Here is a 16,887-nt window from a genome sequence, read left to right as displayed (position 1 = left end):
TGCCTAATTTGTTGCCCCTTAGATCTTCAATACCCATTCAAAAGGAAACTTGCCACAAATGAAGGGCTGAGAGTTATAAATAGTCCCAATGTACCCATCTTAAAATACGCATTTTTCTAAAAATTTCGGATCCATCAGCAGGAGGGCAGAGATGTGTTTGCACTGACCTGAGCTGTATCTGGAGCAGTGGTAGGTCTTGCTTTGAGCCTGGCATCAATGAAGCCGCCGGGAGGGGGCATTTTATTTGGGATGTTGTTGTAATAGGGATGTTCTGTTGCCTCGTTCTCTTCCTCCATCCATGGCTCATCAAAACTCTGCATCCTGTAAGAAAGTGAGTGCTTTATTCTGCCCCTCGCTTGCAAAGCACTTACAGATACTTGCAGCACGTTAAGACTGCCTGCCAGGGGATCACTATTGCATATTATTTTGACAATTCAGTTACCATTGCAAGTCAGGAAGCAATAATGGATCATGCAGCAAATCCTTTCTATTTAGACAAATTTGATCTAAATCTCCTGTGCAATGGATGAAATTCTTTATGCTGAGTAAAGGATGTTTCTATTTAGCTTTAAAGACCACTATGAACTGCTTTAACAAAGAATTTTATTTAACCCTATAGTGGCATTTGTAATATTATTACTTGATTTATCAGCTAAGCCCTAAAACTTTGTATTTAATTATGGCTGCTCTATCACCAGTATAAATCTGGAAGAACTTCGCAAAGTGGAGAGATTAGGCCTGTGGCTTCGGTCTACATTTAACAGTCGTTTACACAAGTCTACAGAATGCTTCCAGATTAGGATAGTGTCATTTTATATTCACCATACACTCATTTTACTCTGATACAAGAGAATACAAAGGGTACCAGCTCACTGGGATTTATAATAATGTCAGTAAGCATATAGCAATCCATGTCAAAAACACATCTCACCAAAGAAAAACAGAATGCTATATCCCAGCCTTTTAAATATACACAAGCAGACAGATTTTTGTATCCTCCAGAGAACAAGACAGTCAAAGCCTCTGTACAATACATGACATTCCTAAAAACTTCGCCCTGGCTAATATCAGAAACAGTGAAACATCACTAGTCATTTTGGAAGCCCAGCAACTCTAGCTTACTTGATCTAAAACGACAGAGCTGCAATGACAGTAACAACAATGAGGAAATGCCACAAACAGAATCCATTCTTGGCCACCCAACTCTGCCTAGTAAGTATGACAGAAAACACATGATCATTTCAATAAGTTCACTGTGAAATCCATATTTAGCCCATTCTTTTTAAATCATTGTACTCCTTTCATATTCATTAGGCAAACTCTGCTTTGCTAATTCAGCAGTTTAAAGTGCTTGAATCCTGCCTGTCTCCAGCAACTTTGTCCACAGCACATTTTATTAAGTAAATACAAGGCTAAAGAAGATCCTTTTCCAGTCTTCCGCAATCATACTCACCTATCATGGAAAGTAGGTATCTTAGAGGGGCATCGCAAGTATTGCTTAAATCGAAGCTCAAACGCTTGCCCTATGGTGCTGATGACATCCTGGGCCAGGCCATCACAGCATTCCAGTATATGACAAGCTAAATGAAAAAAATTTGACACATGCACATGCAAATCATTGTTTATGTTGTAGTGGGATGCACTGACCTATGACAAAACACCTAAAGGTCAGGCATAGTTGCCATATTCATAGTGTGCACATTTCAATAAAACCCAAATCCGGCACAGTGAATTTCAGGCAATGTGGTCTTTTTAAAGGTTAAATAAAACTGCTCTGGTGTGTAACTGCAATAGGCAAGACCACAAATCAGTTCCACAATCTTAACAAGTCCATAAAGATAGGAAATCTCATAAAACTTCACTTGTTATTACCTGAATGCAATAGGCTATATGAGGATTCTGAGCTTTAAGTTAAAATTACAAAAATATTAGTAGGTGTTAACAACAAAAAAAGCTTTCTGTGCTTTCCTCAATTTTATCCGCACTTCAATTTTATGTCTAATCACTCCAAATTTGCAAGCTGTTCACTTTCTTTGAGTTTACAGAATTTCCCAAATTACAGGCTAAGGGAGGAGCAGTAACTAGGATACTTCCTAAATACTTCCTAGAGCCTGGGCCCTGATCTGATTCCAGTAATACACAGGCTAGTACATTCTCCTGCTTGTCTGTATGGAGAATCTTTTAGCAAACTGCGGAGTCACTGGGAAGCAGAGAGCCAGGACCCCAGTTAACGCCAGCACTCCCTCATGTGCCACTTCTCTGAACCCACTGTGACGGATGCAAGGAGGCTGGCAACACAAGCTCTATACCTATGGAAGCCCAAGAAACCTTTATGAGCAGTTTGAGCAGCCCAATCTGTTCCAGTTTTAAATCACAGAGTGCTTTGGAGGTATCGTCTGATGTGACAACATAGACAAACTTGTGAAAATTTCACCTGACACTGCAGGAACATAGATGGGTGTTAGGAGCTGGAAGCTAAAGATCTGAATGAACAACACCTCAGTGATATTCAGAAAAGCCCAAGCAAGTTCATTTTCCATATTCCATGCTGAACAAGCACATGGTCTACTGGCTAGAGCCTGGATTGGATTTGAAACTCTGGCTCTTTTCCAAGCCCTGCCACAGTACAGTGGAACATTGTTCAAAGTTACTAATTTCTGTCACCTTTGTCTGCTTTAATAACCTGAATACAAAGTCTTCAGCTGAAAAACTGCATTTTAGTACATTCCCAGTGTCCAGCTCAATGGAATCAAGCGCTTTGGATGCCAACGTCCTACAAATAAGGGTGGGTCATGACATTTGCGTGACATAATTTTACTTAAAGCAATATAGGGAGACTAAGGAGGCTCAATGACTTCTCAGAAGCTGATCTGTTGGACAGAGTTCTGAAGAGGCTGGAATACAGGGCCAAGAAACTTGTAGTTTTGCAGGTATGGAGCTACCAGGGCACCAAGCTGCTTCTCCCTCAGGCAGCATGAGAGGGCACCAGTCACAGTGCTGCCCTGCTAAACAGATCCAGTGATGCTCTCTTCTCACCTCAGAGCATCTGCTGTGCCGGCCCGCGTGCTGAGGCAATGCCTGATTCAGGGGAAATGTGTCCTTAGCTGCACATTGGAAGTGGATTCAGCACCCCAAAACAAGACCTCCTTGTGTGCAAAGACAGAGACAGACATCCCTCACTAGCAGCAGAATATTTGCTCTCTAACCCCTCTGCACCACTGCTGGCAGCAGTGAACAGTCAGCCCCCAGGTAAGATGCAGAGTTATCTCCATGAACGCTGAACGCGGTGGTGGGAGAGTAGTTAAGCCAAACAAAGCTACAATTTTTGCACTCTGTAACTTGAGTGGGGATTTAAAGAGGCTATGTTGCTCACTGTTAAACCTGTCTGGAGCTGAAACAAGCATGAGTCATTAAGTAGTTTCGGTAGGTGACATAATGAGTAACCTGTTTCCTTGGATACATGAATGGGCTTTCAGCAGGTAGGAGATATGCTTCTTGTAAAAGGATGAGAAGGCTTGGCTCACACAGAGATGATTTCTTGTGAATGTTACAGTGGAAGATAGACAGCCTTTAGTTTGCTAGATCCAGAACATACAGCACAAAGAGAGCTTTTCCATCCTTGGGAAGAAATGAGTTTAATATGCAAGTGAAAGCTGTACCACAACATTGGTACCAGTGTCAGTACAGCAGTAATATTTTCACTAGACACAGAAATAAATTCAAACTCACTTGTAAAGTAATTTGCAGATAACACAAAGACTGACAATAGAGCCAGTGTTGGTGAAAGAGGGCAATCCAGATCCCTTAGTAAACTAGACCTTTAGAAAAAAATGTGTTTTAATACTGATCACATACAAAGTCACTGATCTGCAAACCAGTGATGTACACACACAACTGAGGAAAGCTCCCGCAGAAAGCTGTAACACAGAAGGCTTAAAGATCAGAGCGTGAAAGAATTTCACGTGAGATAACAGTGCTGCACTGCTGCTTAAAGGGCTTATGAGAAAACAACTAATGAGAAGGACAAAAGCACGTAAGAACAGGAAGGTGCAGCCTCTGTTACAGTTTATTGACACTAATACTAGGTTACCCCAAACAACAGCAGGCATCATCAGCCTTTTTAAAACAATGTAGAAAAATGAAGGAAGGAGGAACAGAAATAATCTCAAAGATGGAGGACGTGCACTGCAGCTGGAAACCTACAGAGTTTGGTCTGTTAAACTTTTCCTAGAGAAAACTGAGAAATGACTTTAACTAAATACACCACAGGAAGACAATACCAGGTGCTTAGATTATTCTTTGGATCTAAGATAGACTTGCTCAACAAGGAACAGTGGCAGCAAGCTAAAGCTAAACACGTTCAACTTAGATACAAGGAACATAGTCCATGAAACAGTTTTTATGTAAAATCTGCCCACACAGAGACAGAAAACAGAGCACAGGGCTTCTCCAAACTCTACAGTGCAACATTTGCTCTGCAGTGCTGGTCCACTACATTGCCACTGAGGTGTCTCCGTGCAACTAAATGAGCCTCCGGTTTAGCAGAAGCCTAGTGCTAAAGCAGGTGGGGTGGAGAGCAGCTCTGCACCATACAGCCTACAGTCTGATGCTGGAGCCTTTCTAATGGGGGGCACACGATGTTGGAACACAACAAGCACAGCAAAGAACTGGACTATCTCTCTACCTCCCACTCCTTGTAATTTTCCTAGGTGTTTCACTGATATTCAGCATAATAGTATGTTTAGTGCAGGTATTATTTGTGAGCTAACGCTCTCAAGTCTGGACATCTCTGCACATGGACACAACAGACTGTTGAGGTATCTAAAATCGCTAAAGGTGACCAAATATGGAAGCTATTGAATTAGTTGTGCCCATGGTAAGGTGGCAGCTTAGGGTTTGGAGGGTTGGCATTTTGGAGTTAAAGTGTCTGAATTCTGCAACACTTTGTTGGAAGCGCTTGATTCTTTTTTTGGAGCTAGTCTTTTTTTTCTCTATGAATCTATGAATAATAAATAGATTCTCAGGTACATTATACAATACTTTGTATCTAGCATTAAGACCTAGTGATGCTTTCTGCATTACAAGCAGTAATGTTTTCTGTACCTATTATTTCAGACTGTAATTTACATTTTTTCTAATTTACTTTTATTTTCCAGAATCTGAACTGGATCTTAGTCTCTGAAGACAATCAACAAGAGGTTCCCTGTTCCTGACTGATCGCTCATAAAGCAATACAACCTTGAATAAAATTTTACTGAGAAAGAGGACTACAGCCTCCAGCAAGCTAGCTCAAAAGCTCACTATTTGGTAAAGAACCTGATTCTGCCAGGAAGAATTAGGCATGTACTGAGAAGATCTAACGGATTTGGCCACCTCATCGGAGGACTTAATCAGAGGACTGCTTAGCTCTTGCGTAACGATTAAGTGAAGGTAAGCTTCTGTTGCCTGGAAGCTCACGCAGCCCAGTAAGGCAAGTGTTTGATTTAAGAGATGAAGATAATCAAAGCGATATGTAGGGATGCACTACAGATAGGACCTGTTCCAGGTTTGAGAAACAACTTGCACATGGCTGTTCCTTATTGCTACTCATTCTTTGTGTGACTCTGTCAAAGGCAATGCTTTTATTGGGCTGCATTCATTTTTTTCTGGGGGAAAAAAATATTGACTGACTTATACCATGAATAGTCCATGTTTCTCAAGGGAAAAAAGATGCCAAGTGGATATTTTTAACTTACCTCTCCGATTAACAGGATCCTTAGCTACATATGCAACATAGTCGGTTGTATCCTGTCAAAAAATTAAGATATCTACAATGAATGCAAAAAATCTTTGCACTGATTATAGCAAAAGATCATAGTCCAGAGTGTGCGTATTCCTGTGGGCAGAGCTTCAAATTACATATTTTGCTCTATAGTTATATACTACTTAAACCCCATAAAAACATTTATGGGTTTTGGTACTGATCCTGCCACTTCGCTTTCTCCAGAGTGTCATCTATTCCAGCAGAACTTAAAAATCTCTTCCAAGGCCTTTGAAAATAAATTAAACAAAATTAGTGGGATTTGGATCAGGCCTCATTTAGAAGGGATTAGAACTACAAGTCCTCATTTTCAAAATACCCGACGCTTTTGGTTCAGAACATGAATAATCAACTGGTTCTACAGCAGAAAGAGTGGGAGTAACAGCCCTGTCCCCCAGAAATACTGAGCAGTGGCATTTATTCCCCTGTGACAAGCAGCTGTGTTTACTTTACTGACTACAATGCCACATGGCACAGAGGTGATCAGGCACTGCTTGGCCGTGATGAGCAGTCTCCCAGGTCGTTCTCTTTCAGCCTGTGGGCTGCTCCCAACCATCCCCATTGCCACATGCCAGGTGGATTTTCCAGCAAGAGTAAGCTGGCATCTTCTTTGGGGATTTTTTTGTTGCTCTTCCACCACCTTCACACTCCTGTGCACAAGCAGCGCAGACTTTTATCATTGAAACAGAAAGGCCAGTGCTTCTGGGAAATGTGAGGCCTACTGGCACATCTGGAAAACGCCATATATCCTCGATGTAATCAGGAAGCCCTGGTTAGATCCCATATGTCCAGACATGCCTGGCTAGTCAGGTATTGATAAACCAAACTGAGGTATACGTAGGATACATTACAGCTAGCTGCGTAAATCTATCCAAAGAATTTTCAGGGGACTCATCCAAGACCATTGACAATTATGTCAAGATCTAATGCTATAACAAACATCAATCTTCAGTTAAAAGATAGACTTCTTGAGCTTAGCGTTCTCTAGTGCAAGCACACACCACCACCACCCATCCAAAACAAATGACGGTGCTGCATATATATATACAGCTTCCCTCCAAAGGAGAAGGCAAGGGAAAAGTTGAAGCACATTCATGGTTCTAGTGACAGATGTGCAGCCATATCACTTAATGCACGATTGGAAGGCATTCAGACACAGCAGTAATGAGGCTGGTCTCTAAAAAAAGCAGAGCGAAGAAGAATAACACGAGCATTTTGTCCAGTAATATCTTAAGCACTCAGTGACATAGTGTCTGGGCAATGACTTGAGTGGAAGTAATGATGCATACCAAAAAGTAAGCAGCGGAGAAAAGTGGCTACGTCTATAGTAGCAAACAAAACAGCAAAGGAAAGGCCTGAGAGTCGTGCCGCAGTCGTCCATACTGTTTAATTGCTGCTACTTCTCTCCCTTGCCTGGCTGGGGTCTTTTCCCACACCGTACTCTGAAGCTCTCTGAGTGACCAGCACATGCCAGGCATGGATCCCAAGAGAGCAGTGGGAGGGAAGAGAGTGAATGTGTAGATGCAAATCGCACTGTGCTCTTTAGTTTCAGGGCTAGAAAACGGGCCGCAGATCACTTTGTTTACTAGTACAAGCATAGCTAATAGATACATTTATGCCTGAGTAAATTATAGATCTATCTCATAGCTAGCAGGGGTGTGAGAGACTGGAACCACCTACTCTTTATTTCATCTAAAGCTCTCAGATTCAAGCTGACTATGACAAACCATTAAGGACCTAAGGTAGGCACATTTCACAGTGGCTAAATTAGAAGACTCCCATCAAAAGGCTGTACAGAGCTGGGCTGATGCAGCAAAGTGGTCCCTGACATTCAAGGACTGAAGACAAGTATGAATGAGCTATAATTTTCACCTCAAAGAAATTGCATTGCGGTGTTAAAATTTTGAGGCAGGACTGAAACTGAAAAACTACTGCCTTCAGGGACCTCTGAGAGACCTGCCTTATTAGACCTTATGAGATCAGCTTCTCTGAAATTTCAGCAGGCATATCCAAAAACAGATGTCTTGTCTAGCAGCCTGGAAACAGCCACCTGAAATGACTATGGATTAAAAATATTTAGCGTTTCATAAGGAAGGGCTGAAGAGAGATAAAGTAGACCCAGAACACAGTCTTGGAAGTGAACTAAAAATGATTCTGAAGTGGTGTGTAAAAGGATTTGGTGGAGAGATTTTTAAGCTCCCATGTACTGACACAGCCAGAAACCGTCTGACTCATTGCAAAGGGGAATATTGCAAAAATATATATGGTACTCAAGCTGTTCTCCAAGACTGTGGAACACTTCTCCAGTGGATATATTTTGAATGATGAAGGTAATTAATGCTTAGGGAGTGGGAGGAAAGTTGCAAAGCTAATTGCTGGCGTGAATGTGTGGCAGATAGCCAGAGCAGAAAAGTGGATAGGGTAAGAAGTGGGGGCAGCCTTACTTATAAATAAACCAAACTTCAAAATTCAAAATAAGGGAAGCATTTCCTGAAGAAACATGGGCACAGATTTGAGTTCCTAGTTCAGTATGGCCTTTCTCCATCCATTTAAAATCTCATATAAGGAGATGAGCTTATGGTCTGGTGCCCGATAGTGTTTGGGGGATACAGTTTGGTGGTGGCAGTCCTCCACCAAGTGGAAATCATTAAGGGCTGATAAAAGTTATGTCTGGATAACCCTCAGATGAGTTAATAAAGCTGTGACTTAAATCACATCCTTGCATCTTGTCTTATTCTGTGTGCACACGGGACAAAGGAGCCACCTGCTTTGTGAACAAGATTTTGATTTAAAGTTGTGCCAGATACTAGCCCACCGAGACAAGCTGTAGAGCGTCATGAAATACTCATATCTACCCTCTCCACCCCCAGAATGAGATCACCATGCAGTGGTCTTACTGGGAACACATCTTCACAATTTCACTATCTCCTGTAGGCTCCCTTATACCATGCAATTTGATTTCTCTGGTAGCTCACTGACTCAGTAGCATGACTTTTCTCTCTCTAAAACATTTGGAAGAGCTTGTTTACTCCAAATCCAATCTCTACTGCTGCTTCTCTCCTCTTTCCTGGTAAAACACTCTATCAGTGGGCAGCATGCAATGGTGTTTCCAGGACTTAGCATTTGGGATGGCAGATGGGGAGTGAAGAATCTTCTTACGGAGGCAGAGAACCATGCTAATCACTCTTCTGCCCACTTCAGGAATTGTTCATTTACAGCATCCATTGCAATCTGTTGTATTTCAAAGCTGCTGTTGATCCATTTTTTGTTCCCCAAATTATTATGATATGATATCCTTTTCTTTTCTGGAACTGAACTGAGCTCAGCAGAGCTGTTCTAAGTCTGAAGTTTGCCCTTATGTTTTCTGAGGATAGTGAAATGAACAGAGAAACTGCCAAGGATCTTCAGCTTAACAGAGTTGAACTGAGAGAAAAAACTCACAAAGCAGGCTAGCATGCCTTACTTGTAGTACATGACTGATAAATGACAGATAATCGTGTGATGGAGGAAGAGGCAGACTCATTCAACCAATCTAGGCTTAAAAGCTTTCAAACCTCTAAGGTAAGGGGTGAGCAATGTCCATTAACTCTCCCATTGCTTCCTGGGTGACAAATACTTTTTAAGCACACTTAACATGCCTTTGGATGGCTGCTTATAAAAACAGGGAAAAGCAGAACAAGCAGGAGTCTGCCCTTTAATCTAAATGAACAAAACATGTAGGTGTATGTGAAGGCTTTGCAAAACTAGAAAGAAAGATCTGGGCTTTTGCTGAAAGCCTGTCTTCAAGCCAAAGGAGCGTAGTGAATATACATGAAGACAGTATTTAGCACAGTCTTCTCAATGTACACTTAAAGACAAGAAGAAAAAAAAAAAATGCGTACATTGCTATAAATATAACTGCAACATAGTCTATTACTGTAAAAAGTACAAAATAAAAAACGGTCAGGACAAAAATTCACACAATACCCATATGACTATACTACATTACTCTGAAAAACAGAGCCCTGCTTCTCAGTTATTATATGAATGCTCTCAGCCCTTTGATATTTTTCCTTTCAGTCTTTCAAAGAGGAGGATTTATGACTGCTTGTCAGTCGTTTCCCTCAAAAAGAGTTTGATGGCAACAATCAAGAAGAATTTATGAAACAAGAAACAGGAGCCATTGTGGTTATATTTTTCTTTCAGTAAGCTATGTGATAAATTTTGTCACACAATCCTCATAAAGCAACATCTATGTATGGGGAAAGCTTTAAAGAGACGCTTACCGGATCACCTCCAGACGCAAAGGAAATAGATTGCATATGGTGATTTGCTATGATCTGTATGGATCAGAAAACATAAGTGTGAGTCAGTAGGTTTTCTTACAGTTTAGCCTTTTGATTTCTTTTTTCGTTTGTATGGGAGTGAAAGGTCAAAATGACTTCTGCATTTCACCTACAAGGAGTGCAAAGAGTAGTAGGATAATATAAACAAACTTATGGATGAATGTATTTGGTGTTCTTTAAAGTCTAGCAGGACATGGCAAAATTGCTAAATATGGTCAGAACTTCAATAAATCATATAGATCTGTCATACAGTATCTTTGGAGAAATTTTAATCTGCTAACGATCACTTTCTTTATTACAGATAGTGATGAATGGAGCAAAGGGTCCTATTCATCAAAATACTTTTCTGCTGATGCCACTGTGGTGAAATCAATGAAATTACGCCAATCTGCACACCAGCTAAGGATCCTGACATTGCTTCCAATACCTACTGTGTCATTTCATGTTTCAAACACCAACACGTTTGCAATATACAAACAGAATTTTGAATCTAGCTGCAATGAAGGACTGTGGACAAAATCTCAGGCATACTCCAGGGCATTTGAAATTCCATCTGCTTATGCACAATTTGAACTAATACAATATTTCTCTGGGAAAAGACAAATTGTCATGAACCTCTAATACAAGGAGAACAGCTCTGCTCCATTGCTATTCTGTGATTTAACTTATAAAATCTTCTAATAATGAAATCATGTAACAACCAAGAAAGAAAAGGTCATTTGAAAGAAAATTTCACTTATCATTTGAGTCACAGAAACCATGCCAAGGAATTCATCTGGTATAGGGCAGGCCCCTTATTTAGCGCCTCAGAACATGTGATAATAGTAATTCGGATCTTAATTGCTCACTTTGGAGAGGGTGCCATATACTTAGAAAACCGTTTTGGAAAAAAATGAGGATAAAAAGACATTCTCTGAGTTGTTTTCCCATCTTGTATCTTAAAAACCTGAACTAGCAACTACCTTCCTTGGAAAGAAAAAAGGCTGACATGAGTTTCTCTGGATCTTGCTGCTTCATCAAGTCAGAGAGAGTTGATAACTATTTGTAGTGCTTCTTTCATGTAAAGAGTGTTTCATTTCCAATACTTCTGCTTGTCCCACAGCAGCCTCTGAAAAGGTGGTTAATTTTTAAGTGTTCAGCGGTGAACGATTGTTCCTTTTCTCATCAGTGAGGATTTCCTTCTCTTTTCTGTCATGGTTTAACCCAGAGAGAATCCCCCAAAAGAGAGATTCCAAACTTCCTGGCCCACCCTCATCTATATACTGGGCATGACATTGCATGATATAGAATAATTCATTGGCCAATTTGGCCCTCAATCTTAAATCTCAAGTTCAAACCATAAGTCAGGAGTTGTGGGCCCTTTGTCCTGGCCATGTCCCCCTCCAGCCTGTTGTGCTCCTGCACACTGGCAAAACACGGGAAGCTGCAAAGTCCATGAGGTCTCAGTACCAACCGGAAACATCAGTGTGCTATCGACATTCTTCTCATAACAAATCCCATACTAAATCCAAAACACTAGCAGCTTCAAAGAAAAACTAACTCTGTCACAGCTGAAACCAAAACATTTTTCCCATAAATAAGTGATTCTGGCAACAGAGATGAACTAGTGAAGATTTGTTACACATTTAATATTGTCACTATCTTGAATTGTGCAAATAACTTGATCTTTTAGTTTAGCATTATAAAAAACAAAATTTTTTTCCAGATTGCCTCAAAACTTTTTTTTTCCAAGCTTTAAGAAAACTGAAAAGTGCTTGCAACCATCAGTCCAAGTCAGACACTTTTTTTTTTTTTAAATTCCACAGCTGAACAGTTTATTTTAGTATAAGGCAGGGGTATTTTTCCCTCCCCAACACCAAAATATTGAAACAAGGCAGCGAATTACCACCACCTTGCGCTGCTTAAAATGAAACGATTCACTAATGCCGGTAAATAGTTTAGAAACATTTCAGTCTATGCGAATGTGCATTTTAAACTGATGCAAAATCAACTTCCACTCATCCCTGCTTAACATATTCACAAAACTTGCTGTGCAGGGATACATGCAATTGCTTTCCAGCTACCCTAGGGGCCAACAACACCGTCTTGTCTTTTCTTTCTTTCCAGCCCCTCTGGGAAAAAGAGGCTATTACAGAAGTTCACAGCCGTCTTCCTGGGTGAGGCCACAAAGGGCAAAGCTGCTGGGCCATGCTTATTTTCAAATCAAGTGCTTGACACAAACAAGAAACAAGGGAAACCAGAGCCAGACTGTGGATCTCTGAGAATCCAGAGGTTTCCCAGGCCTGAAGCACCCAGACCAAGTATACCTCAAGAATGATGGGAGAGAAAAATAAATGGTTGTGTCAACTCAGAGAAAAGGCAAAATATTTGGGGGAGGATTCTGCTCTGGGATAAATCGGTTTAACTCCATTTCTACCCTGACGTCAGCTGAAGACAAGGCAACTTTCAGGGTCTGGCACTTCTTTAGTAGATGTAATTAACATTAAGTTCCTATGCTTCTGACTGGGGTCAACTGTCCTTACAAAAAGCACAGCTGTGTGTGTTCCATAATAAGGCTCCAAACTACTGCAACCAGCCATAATGCTGCTCCCACAGTCTCAGTGCTCACTGCAGAAGATTATGATGTTTTCTAAATAAGGATAAGAATGAAGATAAATCAATGAAAGCACAATAATAAACAGCAAGCTTTTTAACAGACAATGTATGTATTCTTTCTTATTCTTCAATCCTGAGGCTCCTAAGGACAGCAGGAAATATTTTTTTTTCCTCTCTTGCTGTATCTGGGCAGAAAGTTGCGTGCCCTAACGCAGTATGTGGCTCACAGCAAATAGCACAGCAGTGACTACGCATGTCTGTCTGCTTTCTCTTCATATATACCCTGAGCAAGGATTTTTCTCATCTCATACATCATTCACAATCCACTGCAGTGATTCCCCAAAGTCTGTCTGTACCTTCAGCACAATGAAGAAGAAGAGATGGGCTGCTAGAAAAAGGCTGCCTTGTCTCTCTAAAAGACCGGCATTTCACTGCACTGAAAAATCCTTGAGGCTGTATTTTTAGCAGCCCTCAGGAATAGATAGGAATAGTCCTTTAAGGCTCTAAATTAGAAGAATGACAACAAAATTAGGGATGCGCATTCAGTCCTTTAGTCACTTACTCCAAACGCATCCCTTTTAACACTGAAAGTTTGTAATTGTACCCAGTGAGAACTCCCACGACCAGAAAATGCCATTTCATGTTATAGGTCTTTTAAGAGCAAAAAGGAGCTACCTGGAACACGGCAAGAAGAAAATAGTTTGTCAAAGCTGTGTTGAATAAACTATGAACACTTTAATGCTTTATATTCTGTTTTCATTCATTTTATAGACATTATTGTGGAATAATAACTTTGAGCAACTATTTTGGAAGACAGCAAATAATTGTGGGGTAGGGTGACCATCAAAAGCCTCACAAATTAATATGGCAGTTACACTCACCTGTTTTGTATCCGGAGTCATTAGGTTTAAGCTGGTGGTGGAGATATTCAGCATTATGCTCATTCCTGCAAACTGAAGATTGCTCTTTCCCAAGATGCTAGAAAGAACCTTGCTTGGTGGCTGTGAGGTGAGGGGAAAAAGCACAATTTTGTTCTCTGTTTGTTTGGGATGACCTTCATTGTATGCAGGGTTATCTGTAGTCTTAAAGGTTTCTAAAACATTGCTGACTTTTCAAAGATCATCTCATTGCAACAACTGTTTTCCTCTGGAGATAATTTCTTATTTATACTACAGCTACTACTACTATTACTACTAATACTAGCTAGGTGGGTATTCATCTAGTCTTGACCCAACAAAACAGAGGTTTTATGAGACAGCAAAGTCTCATCTTCACAAAGGGACCAAGTAAGCAGACTAAGACAAATGCCTTAAGTCAGTATCTCAAAACAGCATGCTCTTACTCTGTAAAAACAGCTCCAGCTGCTGAAGAGAAATCTGTTGTTAGCTCTGCATCTACTGACAGCTCTACCCCCTTCCCCGTGGAAAGCAGGACTCCAGTGATATTGATGGGATGGTCACCGAAAGAGATACCCAGTGTCAGTATGCTTGTAGACTTCTTAGCAGCAGGTAAAAGCCCAGCCATAGGCTAAAAGCTCTGCATGCTGGAGTAACATGCAGCTGAAGATTACTCCTAACTCAGAGAATAGACACAGATTGTGAGAATGTAATAAAGGGGATGTAATAATATCGATAACTTTCGGAGGCCTTTCACTAGATCTCAGGGGGCTTTGTGGCAATATGATTTATGCTGCCAAAGCAAAGTTCACAAACTTCTCACCTTTGACAGCGTGAGAGCAGCCTCTTTTGTGTAACCACAGCCTGTACAAAATCAGGCTGGCCAGCAATAACAGACCAAGCCCTCCACTTGCTGTACTTACACTGGTGAATATTTATGCTGGTCATTAGGATATAAAATCAAAGCTGTGACTGGAGGTAGTGTTCTTCTGCCACTGTATCTGCATTTGTCCTAAGCTGCCTGCATACTTAGAAAGTTTTGTCCCTAACAGGATGGACACACTTGTGCTTCTTTACCCCTTAAAGCAGTATATGTATTCAGTTTTTGCTTCATTCCCTTCTGTTTAATTGATTAAAAATACACTACCTACATATTGATCACAGATAACATTCGTGCTGCCTATTTTGTCATCTTACAGAGCTAGCATTTCATTAACTTCTCTTTAAAACAAGCTCTTTTGAACATTCTTGTTTCTTTTCTTTCCTTAAACCCTCATGATTCCCAGCTCATGCCTAAGGATCACCTGCCCACAGTGTGGGTAAAGTGTGAAAACTTGGCCTCAAGAAGTACGTGTCACCTTAACTAAATTCGTAAGCCACTAGTGGCAAAAGCATGATGAAAGTACAGACTGGCAAAAGATACCTGTCTTCAACATTTATCTGAAATTCTGTTGCTGGGCAGATTTTCTTCTCAGCCAGTAGACTTACTTTAAAAACACTAGGTCTTTTCAATAACTGATAAGCAACATTGCTTCTAGAACCAGTAATACAGCAAGGTGTCTCACTAGGCACTTGGGACTCTGTTTAACCTACTTTTCTAATGATATTTTGCATCATTTTCCTTTCCAAGGAAAAAGATATTTTCCTCTTTACTTGCATGTTTAAAAAGAAAAGCCAGAGAACCTGGAAATGCCAATGTGATAAATTTTGTGGCAGGAAGTAACCACAACCTTAATTTCTGAGACAATTTCCAATTACGCTGTGACATACGTTGCCACGTACACCTTATTTACAAGGGGAAGATACTCCATTGCAAACGTGGCATTTCAGCCCATCCCTTTCTGCTGGGATTCTGCCTAGACGGCCAAGCAGCTGGGGAAGCAGATAGACCTTGTCCTTCACCTGCCTGTTCTCCTGTGCTCAATGACACACAGAAGGGCTATAATTAATTGCTTTCTATGCTCCTTGCCTTAGAGTTAGCATTAAATTCCGGCTTTGCTAACAGGCCCCTGGAAGAGCAGGCAGTGCATGAGCCAAGCCAAAGCCTCCTCCACTCCTTGCCTGAAGAGCCTAACTCCTACCACACAAATAAGAATAAAAACATGGTAATAATCATGTCAGGCCAATGCCCACTGGACCTGTCCACAGTGCTGGCCACTGAGCATCATCCACGGGTTAAAGGAAAGAGCAGAGGGAACAGAGGATCACCTGGTATGTTCTCTCCATTTCTAGAAATCAGTGATTTCCAGACTCATTAACTGTCACCAGTAGAGCTATGCTCCAAGAACATATCTAATCACTTTCAAAACTATGTATGTTTTTGGCCTCTGCAATAGCTTCCAGCACCTATTTCCACAATTTTCTCATGCATTTTATGAAAAGGCATCCCTTTTTGTTTGTTCTAAGCCTTTCACCTGCAATCTACAAAAGAAAGAAAAGGGGTTTTCTATCGTAGGAATATAAAGACAAGCCACAATCTTTTTCCTAGACATACTCATACTTCTAGATGCCTACAAAAGCAGATCTTGACCAAAGGGCAAGAGGCAACATACAGTGGGGGAAAACAGCCAATACTTTAAATGATTAATGATCTGCAATTCTCAAAGCTGCTTTAAAGTCACCTGCCTGCTGTGCCTCCTCTCCTCTTGTGTTGAACTAAGAAAACACAGTCAACTGCACTAGGAGAAAAGCAAAATACCTTTCGTTTCTTGAAGGCTCCTTTGGCACCAGGCACGGCTTCACAAACACGACTGATTGCTTCCCTGAAGAGACAGAAAAAAGCTTTATGGCAAATGAATGTGTAGATTTTTTCATTATACTTGAAATGCACTGGGAGAGAGCAGCTCCAGACCGTATTTCTGTTCACAAGTGAGGATAGTTAGCCGGTCAGTTAGCTCTCTTCTCAAGGCTGAAACAGGTGCCATTCAAATTTAGATTACTTCAGTGTGAAACAGAAGACAGCAAAGAGTCAATGCTAGTGTAAGGCAGAGCATCTTGAGAATTACAAAGGATAAAAATGTTTTCTTGTGCTGTTAAAAATACCTTTTCTCACCATAAATTAGAATATTTGTCTTAATACCTACTTCCAAGTCTCATTTTTGTACCTTATTAAGCCACGAGGAATTTGATCATAAAACATGTCTTTAATCAACATTGGTTTACAACTTTTTCTTTAAAACCTTTCTTGTAATGTAAGAGGTAGCAACTATCATTTTTCTGACAATTATACTATGCATTTTTCCAGTCAGAGCAAAATCACTTGGCTTTAGAT

General features: G+C 40.7%; 1 protein-coding gene across 1 annotated transcript in view; it reads right to left on the bottom strand.

Annotated features, from left to right (window-relative positions):
* SHC3 (SHC adaptor protein 3) overlaps positions 1 to 16,887 on the bottom strand; it is a 62,695-nt gene that overhangs the window by 9,107 nt on the left and 36,701 nt on the right. Inside the window, exons 3-8 of the mRNA XM_086629123.1 lie at positions 16,315 to 16,378; positions 13,602 to 13,721; positions 10,066 to 10,119; positions 5,736 to 5,787; positions 1,454 to 1,580; positions 168 to 321 (exon numbers count right to left, since the gene is read on the bottom strand). Of these exons, the coding sequence (XP_086485249.1) occupies positions 168 to 321; positions 1,454 to 1,580; positions 5,736 to 5,787; positions 10,066 to 10,119; positions 13,602 to 13,721; positions 16,315 to 16,378 (571 nt within the window). The remainder of the gene's footprint in view (positions 1 to 167; positions 322 to 1,453; positions 1,581 to 5,735; positions 5,788 to 10,065; positions 10,120 to 13,601; positions 13,722 to 16,314; positions 16,379 to 16,887) is intronic.

The sequence above is a fragment of the Tauraco erythrolophus genome, chromosome Z (assembly GCF_009769465.1).
Source record: "Tauraco erythrolophus isolate bTauEry1 chromosome Z, bTauEry1.pri, whole genome shotgun sequence".
NCBI classification, from domain to species: Eukaryota; Metazoa; Chordata; class Aves; order Musophagiformes; family Musophagidae; genus Tauraco; species Tauraco erythrolophus.
Note: the sequence above shows the minus strand (reverse complement) of the source record. Positions and strands in the feature narration are given on the sequence as shown.